Source organism: Sus scrofa, chromosome 13 (assembly GCF_000003025.6).
Source record: "Sus scrofa isolate TJ Tabasco breed Duroc chromosome 13, Sscrofa11.1, whole genome shotgun sequence".
Taxonomy (NCBI): domain Eukaryota; kingdom Metazoa; phylum Chordata; class Mammalia; order Artiodactyla; family Suidae; genus Sus; species Sus scrofa.
Window position 1 is genome coordinate 43,805,693 of NC_010455.5, and position 14,897 is coordinate 43,820,589.

Below are 14,897 nucleotides of genomic sequence, written 5' to 3' on the forward strand. Positions count from 1 at the left end.
GCTTTAAAAAAAAAAAAAACATAATTTGAAATACTGTATTTTTTTTTTAAGTTTTCTCTTAAGATTCCTTACTCTGAAAATAATTATCTTAGGGTTAGAAGTTTTGGTGCTTCGGCTGTTTGTGGGAATTATCTTAGGGTTAGAAGTTTTGGTGCTTAGGCTGTTTGTTTCCCACAAACAGGGAGCTACTCTTGGTCTGGTATTGATTTCATTTGTCCTTGGTACAAACCAGAAACACTTGGTGGCTGTAGGTGGAGTGGACTAGTAAATCCACTTAAATTCCATAGACAATAGAAATTCACCAGCGTGTGAGCTGTGACAGATAGATAGCATGAGGTATTTAGTGATGGTGTCCACCATTTTTATTTAGCCAGAATTGAACTTTCCTCAGGGTTGCATTCTGCATTTGCAAATAGCTATCTTCAGATATCTTATACATCCATCCTCTTGACACTATTCTTTTGTAAACTGCAGCACTACTTTTGTGTGTGTGTGTGTCTTTTTAGGGCCGCACCCATGGCATGTGGAGGTTCTCAGGCTAGGGGTAGAATTGCAGCTGCAGCTTCTGGCCTACTCCACAGCCACAGCAATATGGGGTCCAAGCCATGTCTGCAACCTACACCACAGCTCATGGCAATGCTGGATCCTTAACCCACTGATCGAGACCAGAGATTGAACCCACGTCCTCATAGATACTAATTGGGTTTGTTACTGCAGAGCCACGATGGGAACTCCCTTCTTTTTGCTGAGGCACTACTTTAAATAAATGCCACCTCCCACACACCTTCAGACCCCCCCATCCCACTTGTCTGCCTCTTTCTCCAAAACGGTTTTCTTTGTTATCTACTGTACCATATGTTTTACTTGTTTGTTTGTAGTCTCCCCCCACTAGAACGAGAGCTTCCTAAAGCCAAATGGTTGTCTCCTTAGTGCTAGAATAATACCTGGCAAGTAGCAGGCATTCTGGAACTCTCTGAATGAATGATAAATACCAGCATATCCTCCTTAAGGTTCTTAAAAGGCCGAAGCTGTGAGCTCAGGGGTGCAGTCCTCCCCTGAGTACAAAGAAGGAATGATTCTCTTGTTTGCACATCTTCTCTAGATGCGGTTATGGTCGGGGACTTAATTGGCCCTATTTCTGCATATGTTAGGTCATTAGATATTACTGGAATTGGCCATGTTCCCTCCATTCTGGTTGGCTTCTCTCACTAAAGCTTGTCACACAGAAACAAGAGCAGTAGCAGAAAAGTCTCTGGTTAAGCAGCCTACTGGATCGTTTTGTGGCTGCTAAATGATTCCTGAACACTTGGGATAGATTCTGTATTACCTCTGTTCTTCTCTACTAACCCTTGCTCTTGACTGTCGGTGGAGGAGATTTCGTTCTTATAGACAGGAACCAGTCCTCCGTCCAACATGAAATAAGTTCCGTTGAATCTACCAGATTTGTGCAGCAGTGTGTATGTAATCATTTTCCTCTTGCATCGCCTAGAATATGTGTTGACCTCTGGAAAATGCCTGGGAGGCTCTCTCATCTGAATTGATTGGGTCAATTGTTGGGTCGCTGTGCAGTCGAAATCCATTTTAAAAGGTTAAATGGTGAGATACTTCTTGGGCTGTCTCAGTTGGTAGTTTCTTTTCCCACTGGATGTGGAATCAGAACCCCAAGGATCTTGCTCTGCCTCCACCGTGAAACCTTTGGTCAGTGTCCTGACCTCTCTGAGCTTTAGTTTCCAGAATCTGCAGAGTGAGCAGGCTGTCTGCTTCACTTGTAAATGAGGTGGTATTAAAGATCACTTGAGATGGTGTGTGTCAAAGCACTTTGGAAACCATAACGTAAGCCAGATGTGTCGGCTGCAGAAGCTTTCCTTCCCAAGTCCTGACCCTGTTCATCCCAGCAGCCCTAGAGAGCAAGCATTTACATGGTACCCAACCCTAGAGAGCAAACATTTACATGGTACCTAGCCCTAGAGAGCAAGCATTTCCATGGTTCCCTAGAGAGCAAGCATTTACAAGGCTGTCCCGAACACTGCACCACATGCACTGGATGTAACTAGCCTTGCAGTGCTCTTGGGCTTGAACTGTAGAACTTTCAGTTCCCAGGAATCCTCAGAAAATGCTATCAGTCACGCCTGCCTTATCACACCTCTGAGTTAGGTGTCTTAAACCAGAAATGCTTTTGAATTTTTTTTTGTCTTTTGAGGGCCATACCTGCAGCACATGGAAGTTCCCAGGCTAGGGGTCAAATCAGAGCTGCAGCTGCTGGCCTGTGCCACAGCCACAGCAACATAGGATCTGAGCCACCTCTGCGACCTACACCACAGCTCACGGTCATGCCTGATCCTTAATCCACTGAGCGAGGCCAGGGATCGAACCCACATCCTCACGGATACTAGTTGGGCTCCATACTGATGAGCCATGACAGGAACTCCAGGATTTTCTTTAAACACCTTGATTTTCTCTTGATTCTTACTCACTGGAGGTATAAGTACATGTGGAAGGAAAAATGTCTTCAAATTCTCCACTGACTGAGAAATCCACGGTAGGCACTTTTACTTCCTATGGGATAGTAGATGAACCCTTGATGAGTTGTAACATGTTTGTTGTACTGTACTGTACAGAAAATGAATTACTCTAGGAGTTCCCATCGTGGCTCAGTGGAAATGAACCTAACTAGCATCCAGGAGGACACAGGTTTGATCCCTGGCCTCGCTCAGTGGGTTAAGGATCTGGCGTTGCCATGAGCTGTGGTGTAGGTTGCAGACATGGCTCCAATCCCACATTGCTGTGGCTGTGGCGTAGGCCAGCAGCTACAGCTCTGATTCAACCCCTAGCCTGGGAACCTCCATATGCCATAGGTGTGGCCCTAAAAAGATGAAAACAAAGAAAAGAAGGAAGGAAGGTGTGGGGAAGGAGGAAGGAAGAAAGAAAGAAAATAAATGAATTACTTTAAATGCTGCAGTGTAGTGTGGCACTAAAGGACTTAACCTGGTGAAACCAAAAGTGAGATGACTCTTGCGCTATTTCCTCAGATTTTTACAGGTAGCAGTAGCCTTTACTGGGGGCATGCCTGGAAAGAAAACTTATTCACCCTTACTGGGAAGAAGTTACCCCACATGACCTTTCTTTCAAAATCTTTCACCTTGATCACATTCTCTTGTTTTGCTTTTTTTTTTTTCTTTCTTTCCTTTTTTTTTTTTTTTTTTTTTTTTTTTTTTTTTTTTGTCTTTTTGCCATTTCTTGGGCCGCTCCCACGGCATATGGAGGTTCTCAGGCTAGGGGTCGAATCGGAGCTATAGCTGCCAGCCTACACCACAGCCACAGCAATGCAGGATCCGAGCCTCGTCTGCAACCTACACCACAGCTCATGGCAACGCCGGATCGTTAACCCACTGAGCAAGGGCAGGGATCAAACCCACCACCTCATGGTTCCTAGTCGGATTCGTTAACCACTGTGCCACAACAAGAACTCCTCTTGTTTTTCTTAAGCAAAACCCCACAGTCGTATTTAACAGTTAACACTTGTAAAATATTTTGTAATTTTAATTTAACAATCCATGGTTGTACTTTATTCTTAAGATTTCTTCAGTTTTACAGTATAACTGTGTCTTGCATAAGAAAAATCAATGTAAGGAAAACATAGTTTGTTTTTTTAATCATGAGGGTTTTTTTTTGGGTGGGTTTCCATTCTGTTAAAGCTTTTGGCACAATTTTTCTCTAAGGGAGCTCTCTTTGGGATCATTTTAAAGAATTTATATTAGGAATTATCTAATTGTTTTTATTTCTAAAAAGAGCAGGATATTTACAGAGCTCATATGGAATACTGGATCTCACTTAGAGTCTATCTTTGTTCAAAACCTAATGAGAAGACCGTTGGGCCCAAAATGTATCAACTTCTCATCACTTTAACCCTTCTTTTATTGTCACTGATTGTTTAAAAAAGATATTTCCAGACCAGTACACTGAACCATTATATTGATTAAAAATGTGGGCAGCAGGGTGCGATCGAAAATTAAGGTACAAAACTAGTGTAAAATAAAGTTCCTAGGTCATCTTTGTAAAATGTCTGATATTCAATAGGACTTATTTTACAATTAATCTTTTTCAGAAACAGCATCACCTAATATTTATTGAGCGTTTATTGATCAAACTACGTGCTTTCTGTTTATTTTCACTACAAACCCTGGGGAAACGGGTACAATCAGTATTCCCATTTCACAGATGAAGAAACTGAGGCTCTGAGGCATCATTTAATTGCTCGAGGTTACATGGATAAACAGTGGAGCTAGCATTGCAATTCTGTGTGACTTCAGAGCACAGATGCTTAGAAATGGCTCTGCCACCTCTTGGCACGCTATTCTGACAGTTCTGATATCTCAAGTCTTCAGCCTTCTCTTTTGGATTTTGCTTCATTAAATCAAGGCATTTTCAAATACATGGGAATATTCTCTTTAATTTTTTTTCTGAGTTGTTGATCTTTCTCTAGCATTGATCCTCTTGCTTTTCCCCTCAGTTCTCTTCCATCCCCCTAGAGTTTGTTTCATCACTCTTAAGTTGAAGTTTCCTCTGTATCAAAAAATTCTCTCCTAGTACCTTTGTTTCCTAGTCGTTTTTATTCTCTTACTTCCTAAGAAAAAGACTCACCCCACCAATACCTCCATGCCCTGGGCAAAAGTAGGTCTGGGTGATTTAAATGACTTGGGGAACAATTCACAAACATACTGAATACATTCAGACACCAAATCAGCAACTTTGGGATGATTCTGCCATGGTTTGAATTCACATAAACAGCTCTATTCTTAAAATCCCAAAGCATAAGTAGAATCAGTGAGTTACACTGAATTTTAAAAAGTATTATAAAAGAGGCAAAAGATTAAGGAAAGCTTTGCTAACTTCTTGGTACTCATCTTTTGGAGACAGCAGTTGATAGGAATTTTTGAGAAATTTAGAGGTATCAATTTTACTAACTGTAACTAAAATTTAGGAATTTAGAATCTTCAGAGTGTCCTGGTTTAATTGACAAAGACAGACTTGTAAGAATGAAGTTTTTTTCCCCCTGATCTCACTTATATCTATGTAAAATGTGGAAATGACAAAGCCAGTATGGTGGCTTAGGTTAAGAAAGAACTCATGCAAGAATATTACTCATGCAAGAGTGAGGTGCTTTTGAGGTTACATTCTGATCACTGGAGAAGTGATGTCAGTTCTTTAATCAGGAAATTCTTGAACTATTGTACCTGCTTCATGTACGATGCATGGGAAAAGTGGGGGATTTTCTTCCAGGTAAGTTAAATTGTGATTTCTGCAGGAGAATGAAAGGGGCTTTGACTCTTAGTATTTTTTACTAATGGTTTTTCAGAAACAAACGTTCCATGGTTACTGGTCTCCCATTGTTCCTCTGGGAGGGTGAAGCATGAATGAACTTAATAACCTAGCCGTCAGTCACCTTAGAGCTTTCTGTCTTCTAAGATATTGAAGTAGTCTCAAATTTCTGTTCTTTAAGATCCGTATTATTCTTAACATCTACAAGTACTTTTAAAAATCTAGTATTTCCAACTTTGGGATATTCTTTTGAAATAATAACCTTGAATTATATTTTTGCTGTAGTTATTAAGGAAGCATTACAGACAATATGTTGTCTACAAATTATATTCACTGTATTAAAATACTTATTCTTTTATACTCTCATTATGTATAGCTTTTTAAAATCAGAACACAGCTTATGAAATTTAGAGCATGTTGAAAGGGCTTTTCCAAATATGCATACTGTTAAGCAAAAATGTCCTTTTAAATGCTTTTCTCTGGAAATTAGAAAATCTAACTTTCTAATAAGAGCATTACAAAACAAAATGTTGCTGCTAACCAGTAGCTTAGAAATCCAGAAATGATTCATGCCTTCCCCGCAGTTAAAATACATCTTAATAATTTGAAGGTCACTGGCTTCAGCAGGGTGCCAGCATATAAAGGGATTTTAAACATGCAGTTTAAAACCCTTGGGATTAAACCAACCTTGTTGGCATATTTTATTTATACAGAGATTATCTCCAAAGGAGATTCATTGGTCTTTTGACTATAATGAAGCCCTTTCCTTATTGACTTCATTGTGTCATAAATGAAAAGAGATTTCTTTTTATGGCAGGAAATAAAATGTTCCAATCTCCACAACACTCCTTGCATCCTAAAAGTCTGATTTAGACAAAAATCTCTTTGTTGTGCCCTAACTCAGGAACTAAAAAACGCCATCATCTTCGTTTATTTCCTATGTACTTTATCTTCCTAGGTTGACGCAGGTATTGCCAAGCACAGAGAGAGGCCTGAACTTTGTCTCTGAGGAGGGGAGGGGGCAGACAAGAAAGGAACTGAGCTCCCAGTGTTGAAATCTCTGCACTAGAGGGGTGGCTGGTCATCCCTGGTAACAGCCCAGTCGTAGGACTTGGGAGGTCTGAGCACAACTGACTTAACCCAAGTACTGTGCTGAGCTTTTATCGGTTCTCCCTGAACTCAGATAGATTTGGTTGGGATTTGGAATAGGGTTGAGGAAACTGCTAAGGGTTAAATGAACTTTACAGAGATTCATCTCAGTAAGTGACTCGAGGTCCTCTGGAATCTTAATGGTAATGATATATTTACCTATAGTCTGCCAGGGCTATTTTCTTAGACCTTAAGCCAATTACCTCCACAGCTAATAAGCAGGAAGGTAAATACTATGACACTTTATCTACCTGGCATCATTAAGGTGATCAGAACAACAGTGTGAATTTTCCAGGTAACTAAAGTTTACTCTTAAAGTCAAAGCAGTTTATTTCAGCCCCTTCCCCCCCACCGCCCTTTTTTGTTAGAGAGTTTCTTCAAAATATATGATATGGTTCTCTGCCCTCTCAAACCATGTATGTTCAATTTCAGGTCTAGAGAGGTCATATAAAGTGGAAGAGGCCAGCTTAGGAGTCAGTCTGGTCCCCATTCAATAATGACGGTAAATCATGACTAAGTTCTTTGGTTCTCTTAGCCACAGTTTCCCCATCCATAAAACGGGGGCAATGACAGCCTGTAGGTCATAGGATTGCGCGTGTAAAGCGATGAGCACCTAATAGTAAATGATAGTTTTATGCATTTACGAGATGCCAGGCGCTCTTAGAAGCACTTAGGTTATCTAGTTGACTCTGCATAACACTCTCTGAATGAGGTTGTTACTATTCCCCTTTGAGAGATGAGGAGAGGGAAAGAAGTCGCACCACCAGGCAACGACTTTTTCCTCTGGCTTTTTCCTCTGTCACCACTGCCTCACCTGGTACACAAGAGGCAGTCGGTCAGTGGTGGCTGATATGAATAACAGCTACCCAGTTTTACTGAATCACAGGCTAAAAGCGGCTGAGCCTCTGCAGCGCCTCCCTGTGGTGGATGTTCGCAGACAGCCTCTGGTGCAGATTTTTTTCCTTTGGAGTATCAAACTAAACATTTCCAACAGGAAAGCTGAGTTTTTCACTCTTTGCTTATTTATCTGTTGTTCTTTAAGATGAAGAGTAGCAAGTTGAGCATATGTGAGTTGGTTATAAGTGTAGACCAATGCATGGGTGATTTCCCTCTTCTGACTCTGAAGATACAGAGTACAACAGAGACATAACCACTGACTTGGAAGCAACTTTTCTTTATTTTCAAATGCATTTTTCTATATTTTCTGAAGTTTTGCTTTTGAGGTCAACATTAACCAGCTATTTTTTCCTCCTCGGACTCTCTCACGTTAGTACTTTCTTCTCAGTAATGCTTTGCTTTTGCTCCCTACAAATCAGTGACTATTTCTAAGCTTCATCAGAAATGGTACCTTAGGATATTTTGTTGTGGGCTGACCAAAATAAAAGACCTCGTCCATACTGAATTTCACTCCTACCACAAAAAGCCAAAATCTTGGGACAAAGTGTAAATAATATCACTTAATAACAACACACCACTTTTCAGAGCTGATTCTCAACTGACTCTATGAAACATTTTATAGTGGGGTGACTTAGTGATAACAGTAGTAATCCAATTTTTGCCTAATTTAAACCTCTGGTATCTGAAAATACTATAAGTAAAACTATTGGCACAAAATTATACTGTTACATTTGATCAGATTAACTAAGATGCTCTCATTCCTCACTTTCCCTTGAAACTGTGCTCTGAGAATGAAGGCAGAGTGTCCCATCACATGAGAGCACAGACTGGGATGAACACATCAGGATTCACGTCCTAGCTCTGCCACTAAGGAATTGTCTCTTTGGGCAAGTTTGCCTCCATTTCCTTATTGTGATAAGATGATAACATTCTCTTTACCTAGTTCTTGTGAAGATGAAGGTGTGATAAGGATGGAGCACAGTCCCTGGCAGTCAGTAAAGGCTTGGTAATTTGGTGGTTCTCATTTATATCAACTCTGTCATTAAACTGTTTTATTTTATCATAATAATCTAGCTTCTAATGTGTAGTCAGTGCAAACATCTTTACTTTGATTCCAGCTCACCTTTTCTTTCCTGTATGTTTCTCCCCATCACCACTGCCCCAGTGACATTTTTCACCTTTGTCATCAAATCTATCCCTTTTATAGCACCCTGTTTTTGCTCTCACTTTCTTAGGTTTATTATAACAAATGTTGCCCTTGGGCAGACACCATCCCCCTAATATTTGGCTAAGTCCTAGGTGCTCAGTAAATGTCTCATGCAGTGGTTTTCCATGCATTCTGACCCAGCTCACAGCTGTTCTCTCTGAATCAGGTGTTCTTTACCTTGGGTATGAGGTGAACCTATACCACCAAACTCTGGGCTTCAGTGAATTTTCTGAACTTGTGTTCTCAACTGTAAGATGTTTATGAAAAGAGTACATGTCTCTTAGAGCTGTTGAGAGGAATGGATACATGTTAACATATGTAAAAGATACCAAAAGTGCCTGGTCCACAGTTAGTGCTGTGAATAGTCTTACCATTTGTTAATGAAACTCAGAGGTATAAGTGGATATGCACCTTCCAGATGGAGATCTTCTTATAACATAGGGTCTCTCCAGATAAAAATTGAGCAGATCAGGTCTATGATGTTGTCCTAATTGCTTGGCCTTCTGCTACTTATAGTAATTTTATAATTATCTGACTCATGTTGAGAAAATTTTAATACAAAAACTACAAAAGAGGGAAAACTCTTAGGATTTATAATTAGCCGTAGCTTTACATTCATCTTAATATTGGGGGAAAAGATTTATGATCTCTCAGTTTCATTTATCTTGATTGAAAGACAAATAATATATTATCTAGGTAGCAGACAGTGGTCAGTGTAGCATGCAGGCATGTCCATAGTATTTTATGACATTATTGGTGGTGCCTGGAAATGCAGAGGGGTGTGGTTAGATTTGCTTGGATAAGGAAGCAAATTGGAGAGACTAGGGAGCTGTATATTTCCATGATTATCATATTGAGCTCTGCTGGATTTTGCTGCATCTAGCCATGGGGAGCAGGCCAGCTGAATTCTGCACATGTATGGCATTAACTTGGATAGTACAGTTGGCTTTTAGCAGGAAAAAAATACAATAATATAATAAATTGGGAAGTTCCCTTCGTGCAATGGTTAATGAACCCAGCTAGGATCCATGAGGATGTGTGTTCGATCCCTGGCCTTGCTCAGTGGGTTAAGGATCCAGCATTACCGTGAGCTATGGTGTGAGCCAAAGACGAGGCTCAGATCCTGTGTTGCTGTGGCTCTGGTGTAGACCTGCAGCTGCAGCTCCGATTCAGCACCCTGCCTGGGAACTTCCATATGCCATGGGTATGGCCCTAAAAAGCAAAAAAATAAATAAAATAAAATAAAAAATTGTTAACCTGAAAGTATTTTTCAAATGATTTGAGGTGGGCTCTGACTTTTAAAACACTGTACTGTGTGCCTTGTGGGGTAAAATAGCTCTAGAGCTGACTGGTTTTTTTCTTACTTTGAACTCAAGTGCATGTGCTTAGTCATGGCGCCATATGTTTATTGGGCATCTCCAATCCTAAACTGTAGTTATGGAGTACATGTTGCCCTCAACCTGTTACGCTATTAATCAAGTCACTCTGCTCTTAGAAACAGTGTTGTGTCTTTCCTTTCAAAATAGGAGAAAAGGGCTGCCTGCAGTCCATATGCTGGAGTGCTTATGGGGCTAGGTTTTGTCCCATCTCATTTGTTTTACCTCTTGTCCAAAGATGAGTTTATTCTTGGGTTAATCTTTTGGAGAGCTCCAATTTTGTACATATCAATCTTTTTCTCAACTTAGGATCTTTTCTTTGCCACTTGATCATTATTATAGTATCTGCTTACTTCTAGACATTTTAGTGATCAGATAATTTGAGAAATTTTTCTTGAACTGTGCATTCTGCTAAATATTCTGGGGAAACATTTTGGCTGGCTTACTTTGTTAATGCTGGTTACATCATTATGGGAGCTATAGACTTCTTAGGCGTGCAAAACGATTGAATATTCATGAACATCTTCAATCCTGAAATATTTGTAAATAACTTGGCAATTTTTTTTCATAAGGTGGCCTATTAAAATGATTAGGTCTTTAATTGTTCACACAGAAAGAATTGGTGCTTGCAGAGCACCACCTATTTGATAAGTAACATTTCTCTGCTGAGCAATTTGAATTATGAACACATATCAGTCACCTTCCTTAAACAAAGTATATAAGAGATGCTTTTTTCCACTTAAGAATGATTCAAGTTTGAAAATGTCAATAGATGCAAAAAGCCACCCTAGAGCTTTGCTCTCTCGGAAGAAAGTAGAGAAGGAATGACATAGTCAATGTTAACTGTCACCAGATGAAGAGAAATCAGATTGTCAGGCCTGGATCTATAACATTCTTGCCAAAGTAGGACCTCATTTACACATACAGATCTTCATACCCTTTGCTAAGAAAAGCATCTGTGGCAGTTTAGATGTTTGTGCGTTTGCCAAAGATCTTTCACTCTGAATAAAGTAAATGTCATGTCTGTTGTTTATCTCAAATTCGGCAGAGTATTTTTAAAAGGAAATATTTGCGGGGGAGGGTCGAGGGAAGAAGGGAAGGAGGAGGTTGGGGAGCTCCAGTTAGAGGGGTGTGGTTGTTTTCCGGCGCTACTCGAGTAGCAGAGAGGATCCGGGTCAGTTGGCTTAAAACACACTTTGGGCTCCCAAACTGAAAATGTCCTTTTGAAGTGACAACACTGCAAAGAAATTGGAATGTGAAATCTTCCTGAATCTCTACCTAGTCTGTCAACACCCCAAAAATCCGGTTAATTCCGTCAAATTGGTTATTTGGCATTGTGTAGACACAGCTGTCTCCAACTACAAATTCGAGCACCTAAACATAGATGACATTGTATCCGAGGCCAGCTGGTACAGTGGCACCTATCTGTAATTGTGTATAAAAATTGCTTAGACTTCAAAGATGGGGAATGGAACTAAACTGTTCCAACTTCAAGCTGGACCCCGTTGAATAGCAATTCTTTTAAAAACCAAGGTTGTGATAAAATTTCTTAACAAATAAGTATTCCAGGTAAGTTCAAGATTTTAGTTGAGACTATGATGTGGTGATTTACATAAGTAAACTGCCTTGAATATAAAACATAGAGGTAATTCTTGACAGACCTTTTTTTAAAAAAAAAAAAAAACAAACCTTTTTTAACCTAGCTTTTAGGCATTCAGAATCATAATGCGACCTTAATGTAAAATAAATCCAGAGACTTTTCTTGAAGATATCCTGCTCAGGTGATAGAATTGTGTCACTCTTTGCAAAAATCAAATATTTGTCTTCAGTCATTTCTTATCTGTGCTACTTGTTTTATAGAAGTGTTCTGTGTGACTCCAAATATTATTTTGTTCCTACAGATGACATGGAAGCCATTCCTGTCAAACAGTTTGTTAAACACATTGGTGAGCTCTATTCTAATAACCAGCATGGCTTCTCCGAGGATTTTGAGGTAGGTTTCAAAACTGAAGTTCATGTCCACAAAACTACGTCTTATTTTACATGGGTTTTTGTCACCTTGAAATGAATGTATTGCAAGCATAACAAAACAATAACTAGTAAATCAACTATAATGGAAAAAATAAAAATCATTAAAAAGGAGTTCCTGTCAGGGTGCAGTGGAAATGAATCTGACTAGGAACTATGAGGTTTTGGGTTCCATCCCCGGCCTCATTCAGTGGTTGAGGATCCGGCGTTGCTGTGCCTATGGTGTAGGACGGCGGCTGTAGCTCCGATTAGACCCCTAGCCTGGGAACCTTCATATGCCGAAGGTGCGGCCCTAAAAAGAAAAAAATAAAATAAAATAACAGAGGAAAGTGGGGACGGAGTCTTATTTCTTTGCACCTAGAGTTTTAACAGGCCTTTTTTGCCTGGTAAGAGTAAGGTGGAAGGGGGCTGCTGGCACTCTTCCTGAACATGCAGCTCTGTTAAAGACTTACTCAGTGGGAGGAAGAAGGTTAACTCACATTCCCTCTTTGTCTTCATTCTCTCTGGGACAACAGTTAGAATGCAAAGGACAGGGCTCCCAACACCACATCATTTCTGGGACTTGCAAGGTACGGTGGAGGCAGCAGATCTGAAGCCTAAGGACTCGGATGCTGGCTCCACTGGTGCTGATCTTCTTCATCCTCGAGCCAATGCTGTCCTCTCTGATCACCAGTTTCCTCTTTGGTAAAAATGACACTGATGTCACCTCCAACCTCAAAGTTGTTGGAAAACACAAATGGTGAACATCTTTGAAAGTGCCGTATTAACTGTGAAGCCCATGCAATGGTCAGTCATTGTGGTTTTGTGATTAGTAACCCCTGGGGAATTATTGGTCCTTGGAGAGGAGACACGGGTTAACACAGCCTTCCGATTTTAAGAGCTGGCATGCAAGAAACAAGGTAGAGAGCAGCGCGCACCCCCTGCCAGCTCTGGGTTCCGTGCCAGTTCGGCAGTGACAGGGTGTCAATGAGGAGCTATTAAACAGACTGCCCTTTTCTTCACTGAGGCGCTTAACTCAGGCACATCTCTGGCAGCAAGAGTTGTGCCGAGGAGGCCAAGTTTTCATGGCAGCTCAGCTGTCTTCTAGCTTTGTGGGTAAGTCGGTTCCTTTCTCTGTTTCATTTCAACTTGAAAAAGGGAAGTGAGGATGGTGGCGCTCACCTGCCCATCTCTTTTCACAAAATTGCCTCCAGGAATCAGTGGAAGGTGAGCACTTTGAGATCAGCTAGGAGGCATGCAGCTGGTAGTGCAGTGACTTTGCATGGAGAAGTAAAAATAAAAAGAGGACGAGAAGCCCCTATTGCTATGCAAATTTAGAGTCCCCAAAGGCACTTATGTTGGCAACTCGTTTTATTTTTTTTATTTAAAAACAATTTTTTTTTCATATTTTTAGGGCCGCACCCATGGCATAGGGAAGTTCCCATGCTAGGGGTCAAGTCAGAGCTGTAGCCTATGGCATATGCCACAGCCACAGCAACATGAGATCCAAGATACATCTGTGACTTACACCACAGCTCACCGCAACGCCGGATCCTTAACCCACTGAGCAAGGCCAGGGATCGAACCTGCATCCTCAGGGATGCTAGTCAGATTCATTTCCACTGAGCTACAACAGGAACTTCTATATTGACAACTTGTTCTAAATGAAGGCTTTCTCCTAGCTTTTTTTGTTTGTTTTTATTTCTTGAGCAGAATCAAAGCAAAGGTGGTTAAGAGAAGGACCGCTCTGATTTATTCTGCAAAGTCATACATTTCATGAAACAAGCAAAAACGCGTCCATTGTTTAATGCAGCTATTAGATGCTGACCAAAACAAGCAAAAAAAAAAAAAAAAAAAGTGCCTATCCAACTACAAAGAACGTGGTTTAAAGTCAAACATTTTGTATTCATGAGAACAGCAAATGTGTGTGGTGCTAAAGTGATTTAGTTCAATTGACTGTTGGCTGGATGACTGAGCAAGAATATTGAGGCATTTAACAATGTTGATGGTATTCAGGACAAACATTTATCCTCTAGAGAACAGAATTTGATCAGGATGATCAAATGCAGCTCCAGTTTCTCAATTATTTATGATTTGAGACCCCAGTGCTATTCATCACAGCTGGTTTTGACACCATTTAATTATTCAAAATAATCAGCTACACCTCTGTAAACTTGATCTGACTTAAAATGGGCTCCACTGCATCAAAATCACGCCTGTTAACAAATCCTGGGCATCTGTACCCAGTTTACATGCTTAAAAAAAAAAAAAAAAAAAAAAAAGCCATGGCTAGGAGCTTTCATCACCTCTGTTGAAATCTGTGGCTGAAATATTATTAGCTGGTAGTTTGGGGATTGGAAAGGGCAGGGCCGGGAGGAAGGGACCACTGTTCTACTCTCACTATTGCACTCTGTCCTGGTTGGAAAGGTTTCACATCAGAGCTGTTCAGGCTAGGAAGAACATCCTTTCTCCTGCAGAGAAGAGTAAGACAACAATGTAAAGGGGGAAATAAGAGAGTAGAAAAGCTCGCTCACATACTGTCGTCTCATTTAGGGGAAATTTTAAGTATTTTAAAACAGTAGTATTCCTTTTTGGTAGCTCTACTGAAAAGGAAAATGGTAACAGGCTGTATAACACACTATCAAGGTTTTTCTTTATATATAAATGAGAGATAGTAATAGGCTATAAAAAGAAGGCACAAGAGATTTTGTATAATTTAACAACAGTAAAACAAAACCCTTATCATGTTGAGAGGGTAATAACCTCAACCCCAGATTTCCAGATCCTTTTATGTGGAATCATGACAGCTGGCATCTCCTTAGCATTATTGCCTGGACTATTTCACTCATTCCTCAGAAATGCCCCCATGAGGTATTTATTGTTCCCATTTTGCAAATCAGGAAACTTATCCATGAGAAAACTGAGGCATTGGGAGGTTCAGT

General features: G+C 40.3%; 1 protein-coding gene across 9 annotated transcripts in view; it reads left to right on the forward strand.

The window, feature by feature from the left end:
* Positions 1 to 14,897, forward strand: part of PTPRG (protein tyrosine phosphatase, receptor type G) — a 737,058-nt gene that overhangs the window by 672,907 nt on the left and 49,254 nt on the right. For all 9 annotated transcript variants that reach the window (XM_021070772.1, XM_021070771.1, XM_021070773.1 and 6 more), the window contains one exon: positions 11,850 to 11,941. In XM_021070772.1, the coding sequence (XP_020926431.1) occupies positions 11,850 to 11,941 (92 nt within the window). The remainder of the gene's footprint in view (positions 1 to 11,849; positions 11,942 to 14,897) is intronic.